Source organism: Asterias amurensis, chromosome 12 (assembly GCF_032118995.1).
Source record: "Asterias amurensis chromosome 12, ASM3211899v1".
NCBI lineage: Eukaryota > Metazoa > Echinodermata > Asteroidea > Forcipulatida > Asteriidae > Asterias > Asterias amurensis.
In genome coordinates, this window is record NC_092659.1 from 9986040 (window position 1) to 9998819 (window position 12780).

Here is a 12780-nt window from a genome sequence, read left to right on the forward strand (position 1 = left end):
AGTAGTAGCACTACATACAGAAAAAGAAAACAAAATCGTTCAGCACAGCGCGCGCCCTGCAACGTGATGGGACATGTTTGTTTACATACAATCTATGGATTGTGTTTGTGAGGCTTGAAGCCCCTCCCCCTGAATGTATTTCCCTCTCCATGCTGAAGCGTAGGCCTAAAGTGCACATTTTTAAGCACTATGAGGAAAACTGTTAAAAGCAAATAACTTATTTTATACTTTATTTATATTTTGCTTTAGCTTACTCGACACGAGCAAGTTTTTGTTGAGGCATGATATACCTCCTCTATGGTTGATTTTGAGGCATGAGGCAAGAGAGGAAACAAAAATCAGATTCGATGAATATGCATGATAAACTAATGTAGGTCAAAAGTCGCGCGCGCAGCTAGCGATGTTGTCGAGATTTTGTGGTGAACGTTAAAAATGGCGTCGAGTTGTGATAAAAAAAACCTCGAAGGGGAAATGCAGCCACAGTCCCATTCCAACTTTTCAGATCTTCGACTGTCCGACTGCAAATGTCCGATTTGCATGAGCATCCTTATTGAGCCTGTTCGAATGCCTTGCAATCATGAACTATGCATGCCGTGTTTTCGTCAGAATGTCGAGGAAGCAAACTTTACTTGTCCGATGTGTCGTCTGCGGATAAGTAACTGGGCCAGGCGCTGTGCCAGAGAAAACAAACTTGTTGATGAACGAAGATGGAGGCAAATAAGGGAGGCGTTCCCCGCCCAGTGTCAGCGGAGACTGGCAGGGGAGGACGAAGAAGAAGAAGAGGAAGAAGTGTTGGGTAACTTTTATAAAGCTGTATTTTATTGTTGTATTTTATTCAATGATAAACTTACCACCCTCGACAAAGTTGTTTGGCCCAGCCAGCTGGGCCACCAGAAAAAAGAGTGGCATAAAATAAAGACTTAGGGTTATGCAAACTTCAATGTGTTGAGCAGACAGGCTTTTATTTATCTGCTCTTGCTCATAATATCCCAGAGACCTTCAAGCTAACTTATTGGATGGACAACAACCAGCGGTAGAGAATCAAGGGTTTTAACTTTTGGTTATCACAAGAACTACAACATGTACCATATCATGTGTACACTAGCACTATACATGCTAGTAGGGGGGCTGGTCATCTCGCCACCTAGCAAGCTCGCCACCAACAAAGTCGCCCCCTGCAAAGTCGCCCCCTAACCGGCTCGCCCCGAGTTGTTACAAAGTCGCCCCCTGACAATGTCGCCCCCAAACAATGTCGCCCCCTAGCAAAGTCGCCCACTGACAATGTCGCCCCCAGCCAATGTCGCCCCCTAGCAAAGTCGCCCCAGAAAATAATTTAGGGTTAGGGTTAGGGTTAGGGTTAGGGTTTATGTAGGGTTAGGGTTAGGGTTTATGTAGGGTTAGGGTTAGGGTTAGGGTTAGGGTTAGGGTTAGGGTTAGGGTTAGGGTTAGCACATTACTTCAGATGGAAATTTTTCTGAAAATGTTTTAACTATATTTTTTTACCATTTGTAGCCTTAATTATTTTCCGAACAACATCTGGGGGCGACTTTGCTAGGGGCGACATTGGCTGGGGGCGACATTGTCAGGGGGCGACTTTGCTAGGGGGCGACATTGTTTGGGGGCGAGATTGCCAGGGGGCGACTTTGTTGGTGGCAAACTTGTCAGGTGGCGAGATGACCAGCATTCGCTAGTAGTAGTAGTAGTACTAGTAGAAGGCTGCATAACAGAAACAATTATCGATGAACAATTACAAACAATGTTTATAGTATGATGATGCTGCATAGTGCAGTGGCCTATATTTGTAACATTGAAAAACATTGTATAAAGTTGAGGCTGGCCATTTTTGGCATTGGCGAACAAGGAGTTTGCATTAATGATTAACATGATTAAGTCCACATTAACGCAAAACTGGTTATATATCCAACTTGTAGTGTTTTCAGACCAGGCCAGGGTCTAGCACAGAACAAAATACATCAGAATCTATAATTATCATTTACTTGTTTCCCCCCAGATATTATACCAGGAAAAAGGATTTGTGAACCAGGAGCAATAAAGCAAGAGTACAAAGAAGCTGTTGAGAAGGTATGCATGCGTATTGACAAAGCAACATCAAAACAACTTTTACTGAGAGCATTTCTACCTCCATGGTATTCTTGTCTGCATTCTTGTAGGGACCACGTGACTATCAATGCTAAATTTGTTAAAGATTGATCTTCAAACAGTACCAAAGTGTTTGCTACTGTACGAGACACTATGGTAACAGTGAGAAGTCATCTTCAGGTGAAACTTAAGTGTTTCCTGAAATCAAGCCAAGCTTACTAACCCTAACATTAGCGTTTCGTCAAGGTCTTCATTGCTTGGACAGCTTTGTAGAGCTGCCATCTGAAGCGATTGAAGGTTGGAAAAGGCCCTTATGGCTGCGCCACTGCACTCGACTGTTCCAGTCACTTCACTGTTCCAGTCACTCTGCTGTCCAAGCCACGAAAGGCCTTGACGAAAAGCTAGGGTTACATGGAGCCTATAGATTCGCTGTCTTTTATGCTGGGCCCAATTTCATAGCGCTGCTTAGCACAAAAAATTGCTTAGCATGAAATTTCTCCCTTGATAAAAACAGGAATGGCAACCAAATTTCCACGTGATTTTCAGGACAAGCAAACAACTGCTGAATACCAGTAAGAAGCAACGTACAACAAATAGAAATTTGGTTGGCAATCCTGTTTTTATCATGGAAGAAATTTCATGCGAAGCAAATGTTTGTGCTTAGCAGCTCTATGAAATTGGGCCCAGGTGTGGAAGGAGAGTCTTCTGTATAATTATTTATATCCTACAAGTGATAAATCACAAGAAAAACTTATTTAGGTTTCAACAACTTCTGTACTTGTATATAACTGCATTTATTATTAAAAACCTACTCGGATGTAGTCAGACTATGGCATTTGTGACAACTTATGTTAAAATGAAAACTAATTTAAAAAGTAACAATAATCATTATTTTAATGTGGCTGCCATTCATATCATTTGGGCTTTTATAATTCAAACTTTGGGAGGTAGTGCTTTTTTATAAAGATATAACTTTATGTTAAAGGCACTCTTTTATTGGTCATTGTCAACGACCAGTCTTCTCACTTGGTGTATCTCAGCATATGCATAAAATAACTGTAGAGACACGGGAAGGAGCTCCGGTCCTCTAATGAATAAAGGACGAGCACTCAATCCTGTCAACGACGCCATTTGTAGAGACGTAGACAGTACAAAAATATCAACAGTATAAATAGGCCTTAAAAGTACAATGGCGAAAACTCAATACTGTTTACAACACCATTTGTAGAGACACGGGAAGGAGCTCCGGTCCTCTAATGAATAAAGGACGAGCATTCGCCAAAATACAGTCAATGATAAATAAATGCCAGTCAATGACAGCTAAAATATATCAAATAAACTTCTCATGTATAGGTTTAATGGTAACCCATAGCAAACAAAACAAAAAGTTACAACACTACAGTAGATACATTGCATACATGTCATTACACAGTGCACAGTAAAGGTTCACAAAAAGGTCAAACATGTGGCTTCCATGCTACACACACGGACGCACTGCACACGATCTATAAATAATCCGATCCAAACAAGACCCTAAAAATCCCAGTATATTCAGGTATAAATGAGAGCCAAAACACAAAATAATACTCCCAGATAGCTCTATAAACTTATCCCTCCCAGATAAATGGGTTTTGGAGCATGGCCAGAGCCATGCTCCCTATAAAAATAGAGAGAAATCCAGACCAATTAAAATGTGCTCTTCCAAGAACGAAGCTATTGAAAAAGAGAGTGAATGTCATGTGACATCACCAAAAATAAACTTTTTAGAAGTTCAACAATGAGGGCGCACTTGGCGGATCATCACATAACAAACCTGTGAAAATTTGAGCTCAATTGGACTTCGAAGTTGCGAGAGAATAATAGAAGAAAAAATACCCCTGTCACACGAAGTTGTGTGCTTTCAGATGCTTGAAATCAAGTTCAAATATTTTAGGGGAAAATTGCTTCTTTCTCGAAATCGACGTTGATTCATAGGGAGCCGTTTCTCACAATGTTTTATACTATCAACGGCTCTCCAGTGCAAGACCAATAGTGTCCAGTGCCTTTAAATGAAGGAAAGAGAAATGGCCAGAATGTTGTTTAATAATAGTATGTTGTTTACTCTCGCTCCTGTAGCTGAAATGTGAGCGCCAGCAGATGGCGGAGATTGAGATACAGAAGAGTGAAGAATACATCGCCTGGTTACAGAGGGAGGAAGTGCGACTGTATGAAGAGCAACAGAATAAGTTGGCGCAGCAGCAGCAACTTGACGAGGAACTTGCTCGGAAGATGTCCACAGGAGTGGCAAGCCCAATAGAGGTTTGGCTTTATCTCATTGTTTTTAGGAAGCTTTCGATTTGGGACGGTAGGGCAGGATGGAAAGTAACGGAACGCGACGGTCCGGGAGCGTTATGTTAACATTAGACCTCCCAACATGCCAACATGTTTGATCAATTTTTGCTTACTTAAAAAAATTGTTTACCCAGTTTAGGCTTTCACAATTGTATTCTTAATATTGCTGACGTTTGATAAAGCCATATGCATTGCAAGTCTCACACCAAGATCGTTCCCGGATTTATGATCCAAAGTGTAAGAAGGAAAAACCCAGTAAATTTCACTAAGTATATCTTTCCTGATGAAATTCTTTGATTGTTTTTTTAATTTTTTTAATTGTAGGAGATTCGTACCCGCACACTGCAAGAGCAAACATTAAAGGACGAAGAGTATGCAAGGAAGCTACAAAAGGAAGCCTTAAAGGTATATTCTAAAATTAGATAGTTCCCACTTGATTCAAATCAGCCATCTTTACGGGCAATTTTGAACACACAGCCATGCGTTTTGCACGAGAATGGCTAGCAGCATGCGTACATTTTACAAAACTCGTTGCCTGGTTGCGTTAATAAACTCAGCGCTTGACGCGCCTTCAAGCCAGAATGCAACTTGCCCGTAAAACATGGCGTCTATTGCAACTCATCTATACATAAAACTATCTTGATCCAAGTTGCTGCTTTCTCACAGAATATAACTTATTCTTTTCAAATGCTTTTTTTTTAACATGTCTTAAACTTGATTAAAATAGCAATCAAAATAATTAATAGTTCTATATGGAGCTGAATCCAGATTTGGACGATTACAAATGTATAAATATTTGTATTTTATTGGCAGATATCTGAGGCAGTGTCTTCTCCAAATACCACCACCATTATCTCCAAGAAATTTTCTCGTAACTCTTCAAGTAATGGCAATACCAGTACCTCCTCTTCCATGAAGTGCCTTCGAATTGATAAGTTCCTCTCTCCATGCGCTAAGCAGGCATCCCCTCAGATACAACATACTTCCAAAGCATCTTCATCAAAATCTTTGAACAATAATTCTTCCCCAGATTTGAGCATGTTGTCATCCTCAAGTCACAGGGCGTCTAGTAGTTCATCTGTTTCAAGCATTAGTTTAGATTTTGATAAACCGTCTACATCTAAAGGAGTTACTAAGGAACCTGTGTTGTTTGGCGACCCGCCATGGGGTGATAGGAGCTCAAGTGAATGTGTTCTTGAAATTGTTGCGGATCCAACGAGCCCCACTGTCTCTTACCCAAGCCCAAGTATTGATGAAAGCCTCAAGAGTTTGAAAGATTGTTTACTTAATCCAGAATATGTCTTAGATACCCAGGGGATTCAGAAAGACGAGAGGGATAATAAGAAAGAGAGTGCCTTTGAAAGTGTTAAGATTAAATCCATGGAAGCAGAAGGCGATGATTCTAAGACCTTGAGGAAGCGATCAGACAGTATGACCAGCACAGACAGCATCTCCCCAGAACTCAACCACTTTAGGCCCATTGATATCTCACCACGGACATCACACCGTAGACTTGCGAATGGGCGACGGGAGTCACCAAAAGTTGTACATACCACTCCTCGGAATCTAACCAATCTATCCCAAGATGAGCCCATCGGAGACACAAGCTTACCTCCTCTAGTCAAGGCAAAGTTTGACAGTCTACTCAAGGAGAAGAAGAAGAAATTAGGGGATTCTTCCAAGAGCACCATGACTGGTAAAGGTTTCCAAGGAAGAACTAGCATGTTAATGAGACAGGAACTTAACAGACGACTCCATCACAAACCATCGGGAAACAGGCATACATTACTGAATTCAGCAACCCAGAGGCAACTCACTAAACCAGAAAAGTCTCCTCTTGCAGAAGGCAGAGTTGGAGGGAAGACAAGTAACAAACACGAATCCAAACAGAACGTTTCTCTAACAAGAAAAAACTATTTCCATAAAGGTTCAAGAAATAACTTAAAAGAAGCAGATAGAGATTCTGATTCTGATGATGTGATCATGACAGACTTGGATGAAGAGAGCCAGAAAATAAGTGCCACAGAAAACAACTTAAATATGGAAGAAGTGAATGCGAGAAAAAGGGAAAGTCCCGTTCAGCTTGAAATTCCAGTGCAACGATTGGAAATGAGTTCCAGGGAGAAACGAAAGAGTTGTAGCCCTCAACTGCAAAGAAAGAAACTAAGACTTGAAGATGATAGTTCGCTTAAGAATCTGAATGAAACCAAGGGTGGCAGTGGAGACCCTGAGAATACTTCTGATCCAAAGAAAAGTCCTGGAAAGGTTTATCAGATGAAGATGAACCAGCCGAAGCCAAAACAATCCACCATTAAGAAGTTATTCAGCAGTAAGGACATGGAACCAGAACAAAATCATTCAGTTTCCCCAAAGAGATGGAAAGTGCCGTCTAGAAGCAGTCAGAGTCCACCCTTGCCCTCCCTGGTGCCAAGCCCTCATCACAATAAACTCAAAACAAACACGAAGGAAACATCAGTATCCGACGAAAGTCGCTCAGAAAACTGCCAAGAAAATATCTCCAGGTTCGACAGACACAAAGTTGGTATCCTAACCCCTGACAAAGGCATCTTGATGGACGCTAAACAAGATTCCAATCAGGAGAAGAATGGCCACTTGGTGAAATCAGTTGCTCCCATCGATTCCGAAGGAAAAAACACTCATTCCCCAGAAACATTCAAGACAAACTCAAGGTATTCAACCGCAAAATCTAAATCCAAACTGAAAGATCCTCCCTCACCTCATGGCAACGAACGGCAGAAAACTTCAAGTCCGAAGGTCCTTCAGAAGACGCCATCCAAGACGCGTCGGAACACTATCTGGAAGTACATGGAGTTAGTCAGTGAGGAAGAGAGAAGAATACAACAGGAAGAGGAAGATAGAAAGCTTGCGTTGAAACTCCAGGAGGAATTTGACAAACAAGAAAGACGACAGATGTCCATGGTGGATAGATCACAGGGTGCAGAATCTGCGTATGAGCTGAGGGACAGACGCAGGGCTTCAGCAAAGAAAGTAACGGTAGATGTAGATAGTGATGACGATATATTTGATTGATGTTGATGATAAGAGTCTCAGGTCTTAATCTTTAGGAGACAAGGAAATCGTTCTCTTGAAAGTCACACTTACAGGTATCTAAGATTTAAAGGCACTGGACACAATTTACTCAAAATCATTGTTAGCATACAAACCTACTTAGTAATGAGCAATGGAGAGAAGTTGATAGTATAAAACATTGTGAGAAACGGCTCCCTCTGAAGTAATGTGGTTTTTGAGAAAGAAGTAATTTTATTTCAGTCACATTTCCTCTTGCTCAAAATGATACTGAATATGTATGAAGTAAACTAAAAAAAAACATAACACGGTTTATTATGGGTGAACAGTCGATATGAGCTTCCATTACCTCGAGGAACTAATATCTACTATTCGCCCTCAAACTTATTTGCCCTCAAACCACATTATATTTGTATATGAGTTGGTCCTTGTAAAAAGTATCACCAATAGACCCTATTCACAATGTGCATTGCACATACCAAACCTCTCCTGACCGCCATTATGTGTGTCAAAATGTGCACAAAATAATGGTACACTTGTTTACGCATCTCCAAACAATGCGCCTTTTTTGGGGAGTCCATTCCTTTTGTGCATGTTTTGACCCACAAAAGGGTGGACATGAGATTCGTGTGTATGTGCGCTAAGCGTTATGACTAGGGTCTAATCACCTGGGCCCAATTTCATAGCGCTGCTTAGCGGCTGCTTACTGTGCAATTTCTATTTCATGGCGCTGCTAACCGTAAGCACACGAAAAGGCATGCTAACCTTCCGGTGCTTACCACACGAAAATAAATGACGTCACAATGCAAATCTACGGTAAACACGCAATATGGCTGCCCAATTTTTCTGCTAACCTGTGAAATACGATAAGGCTTAAGCAAATTTTTCTGCTACAGTAAGCACGCAAATTTGCTTACCGTTAAGCAGTGCTATGAAATTGGGCCCTGCACCTGGGCCCAATTTCATAGGGCTGCTAAGCACAAAAGTTTGCTTAGCATGGAATTTTCTACCTCGATAAAAACAGGATTACTGACCAAATTTCCACATGATTTTCGGGTTGAGCAAACAACAGCTGAATACCAGTAACAAGCAATACGCAACAAATGGGAATTTGGTTGGTAATCCTGTTTTTATCAAGGAAGACATTTCATGCTAAGCAAATTTGTTGTGCTTAGCAGCTCTATGAAATTGGGCCCTGTTCATCCACATACTCTTCTTTCAATATGAGTGACAAGTAGGGGATTTTTAACAGTCAGAAGAGTTAAGAGAAAGATATGGTGGAACTCATTTTGGAAAACTGCTTTATGTACTGGGGTCGATTTCACAAAGCGTTAACTTAGGACTAGTCCTAGGAGATATACAAATTGTGTGGCTAGTCCTAAGTTAGGACGAGTAACTTGTCCTAACTCGAGATAAGACTAGTCTTAACTCTTTGTGAAATCCACCCCTGGGCAGTTATTAAACAACTGTTGGTTCAGAATGCACGAACAAAGAGAGTTTCAAGGAGATGCGTGTCACTAAAATGCCAAGTGAATATTTTTAAGGTATAGTACATACTAAGTTCTCATTGTTATTTTGTTGTAAATTCTACTTCATGGCTGCATTAACACATGGCAGTCATCGGTTTGTTAACTTTTAAAAAGTATATTTTTAATGTACGTATAATTTTAAATGACTGTCAATACATTGTAAATTGTTTTTCATATCAAGCAAAGCTATTTTTGTTTATTATTATTATACACTTTTTTTTTTGGGGGGGGGTCAGAATTTTGTTTTTTCATTTATAACATTTTCATACAAAGAAGGGTTTTGCAGAATTGATTGTAGATTTTATCAACTGTACATACTGCTAAAGGATTTGTTTTAATTCTTATTAAACGAGATAATACAATATAAATGGGCCTGAACTACATAATCAAGGTTAATATATGGAGGGAATCTCTCTGAAATGTTTGTATTCATGTGAAACACTCCCATCTTTGTTAAAACTCGAATGTATTTTTTAGTCTAAGATGTTTTTGAATTTTGAATTTGTTTAACAAATCTACAGCACAATTCAAAAGACAATTCTCTGCAGTGACTTTCAGAATGCCATTTAAAGACACTGGACACTATTGGTAATATTGTCAAAGATCAGTTTCACTTTGTGTGTCTCAACATAGGCCTATGCATAAAATAACAAACCTGTGAAAATTTGAGCTCAATTGGTCGTCGAAGTTGCGAGATAATATTGAACACCCTTGTCACACGAAGTTGTGTGCTTTCAGATGCTTGATTTTGAGACCTCAAATTCTAAATCTGAGGTCTCGAAATCAAATTAGTGTAAAATTCCTTCTTTCTCAAAAACTACGTTACTTCAGAGAGAGAGACGTTTCTCACAATGTTTTATGCTATCAAAAGCTCCCCATTACTTGTTACCAAGTAAGGTTTTACTTAAGGTTTTAATTATTTTTAGTGATTACCAAGATAGTGTCCACTGCCTTTAAGACTTTGATCAATATGTATGCTGACAAATTTTAACATCTAGTTCAAAGTTGTTGATCAGTTGTTGATCACTTGTGCACAAACACAGCATGCATGGCTTGTATGCCATTTTTATTTATATCTGCAAGAATGAAAAAAGAAAACAAAACATGCACAGTAACTGAACGATGGCTACAGTATTCAGTTCAATAATTTTGGTCTGAATCTTGTTAGACACATATTGAAATAGTTACAAGATTGTTAATATAGTTTGACTTAAGGCTTGTTCATATTTATATATTTTGTGGAGAATGGAGTTTTACATAACTTCACTATATTAAATAAATATTCTCAGTATTTGAAGGAGTTTGGGCATTGCTGGTATTTCAAGATGCACTTTTGATAGACTATGCAACATTTCTTTGTAGAAACTTGTTTAACAAGACTTTTTCGAAAATGACTGGATTTGGCTTTGGATTCGGTTCAGGCCAGCTTGACCCCATGGTTGTTTTTGAAAATTGCGCGTGCTTTGCGTATACGCGCCCAGGGTTTCAGACGAGAGGACGAAGCCTGAAGCCTCATCCAAAGCTGAAGCCATGGTTGCGAAAAATGCTATAGAAAGGGCACATAAATGCACGAACAACTGTTACAGGTACCCAGTTCAAACACCACATGATGTTGAGTGCATTGGTTCTCATAGCAGATCAAATTACTTCAATTATGATTGGTTAGCAGCTGTGTGAAAATACATTGTTTTGTGTTTGATGTTTGCTTTTATTTCAAGTAGTTTGAAATTATGTAGAACATATTCCATATAATGATCCACCAAAAGTGCCTTTAAAGTTAACACTTTCTAACAAAGAGTGTAAAGATTACATGTACTTCCATGGTTTATTTTGTATAGATTTTTAATGCATGTACTGTGTACATTAACTGATGACATGGCTTTATTAACAGACTTGTGTATTAAGTGTGGAAAAGCAATGTGAGATTTTAGGATAGATTTGGTCAGTTTGAACAGTAGAGTATTCATAAAATGTCACTTTATAAAGTTGTTAACTAAATGATTATATGGCTTTTACCTTGGCGGTCAAAAACAAGGAGGTCAAACTCTTTATCACATGAAGGCCTTTGAAGACACTGGACACCTCTGGTAATTGTCAAAAACCAGTCTTCTCACTTGGTGTACATGTATCTCAACATATGCATAACATAACAACCCTCTGAAAATTTTAACTCAATTGGTTGTCGAAGTTGCGAGATAATAATGGAAGAAAGAACACCCTTGTCACACAAAGTTGTGTGCTTTCAGATGCTTGATTTCAGGACCTCAAAATCTAATTCTGATGTCTCGAAATCAAATTCATGGAAAATTTCCTCTTTCTTGAAAACTACGTAACTTCAGAGGGAGCCATTTCTCACAATGTTTTAAACTATCAACTGCTCCCTGTTACTTGTTACCAAGTAAGTTGTTATGCTAACAATTATTTTGTTAGTTATTACCAATGGTGTCAGGTGCCTTTAATGTCATGGATTAGGAAGGAGTAAGTTGTTTCCATTAAAACTCTTAATGTTTTGTACACATTTTTAAGAGAGTGCTGGTTAATACAGACAAGTAATGGACTGACAATGAAAACAGTTTTAACTGGAAATTAACTGGAAACTGAACGGGCGTGGGGGCATGAAAAAAGAGCTACTTGAATTTAATTTTTAATTTTTAATTTACTTCTTTGTAGTATTTTTGTTTGAATCGATTTAAGTTTTCTCCATTTTTGTAAAACTGTAAATACCAATATACATTTATCCGATCAATATAATTTAAAAAAGCGTATAAATTTAACAAATTTTTACATTAAGATGGTAGCCCAGAAACGATTCTGTACATAAAACAAATTGCTCTTAATTAAATACATTTTTGTTTTAAATAGTGGAAATGGAGATATGTATTTTACTATTTGTAATTTCTACTTTAGATAAGAAAATAGTAGGTGTTTAAAACAAATAATCAACACTATTTTTTCAAGACTAAAGTTTCAACGAAATTAATGATGCTTAAGTTTGAATGTACGTATATGGAAATTTGAAATTTGTGTTCTGTTTCATACATAATATAAATAATTGTGCTGGTGTTTTGAGTACATGTAGGTACATTTTACATAAACAACTATTAGTTTTGTTATACCTCGATAACAAATTGTGAAAATTATTGGACAAGAACAAATCACGTGACGTTCAACAAAAACGCATGTAACACGGCTGCACAGCGCGGTGGGTAACATGAGTGATGTACACCAGTGTACATCAACTTGATCGTTCCCACCGTTGGTCGATTTCAAGCGCTTAGTCCAAACCATCCGTGCGTTCGAGGGAACAGTGAAGAACTGTTTCTTATTTGACCAACTCAACTGTTCGTCTGCTCACTTAACTATGCATACTCCGTTGTTAAAGTTTTTGAAGAGTAATAATCATATTACCAAGGTATAACAAAACAAATGTTGCACTGTGCGATTTGGGGTCCATAGGTTTTTTGCACCCTCGAGGGGAAAATGGCACCCTCGGCGAACCCCTCGGGTGTACAAAACGCCATGGACCCTGTCACAGCTTGAAACAATTGTATAATGTATGTACAACGTACAACTGCAAGATAAAGTTGCTTAGCTGAAGCAGGGTCCCAATCAAAAAGTTGTAGCATGGACAAGTTTCCAAATCCAGTTACTGGTACAAGTTTGTAAATCAAGCACTAAATACACGCACTAAACTAGAGTCTTCCACATTAACTTTTTGCAATCTTTTCAAATTAAGGACTAAATACTGCCCTCATAGAACACTTTTTAAAAA

The 12780-nt window shown here is 38.8% G+C and overlaps 1 protein-coding gene across 1 annotated transcript; it reads left to right on the forward strand.

Moving 5' to 3' along the window:
- The first annotated feature begins 425 nt into the window (after positions 1-425).
- LOC139944811 (uncharacterized) lies at positions 426-12675 on the forward strand. The gene is made up of 5 exons (XM_071941923.1): positions 426-796; positions 2012-2082; positions 4216-4398; positions 4756-4836; positions 5245-12675. The coding sequence occupies exons 1-5, from the start codon at positions 433-435 to the stop codon at positions 7480-7482; spliced, it is 2937 nt and encodes a 978-aa protein (XP_071798024.1). The 5' UTR covers positions 426-432; the 3' UTR covers positions 7483-12675.
- The last annotated feature ends 105 nt before the right edge of the window (positions 12676-12780 follow it).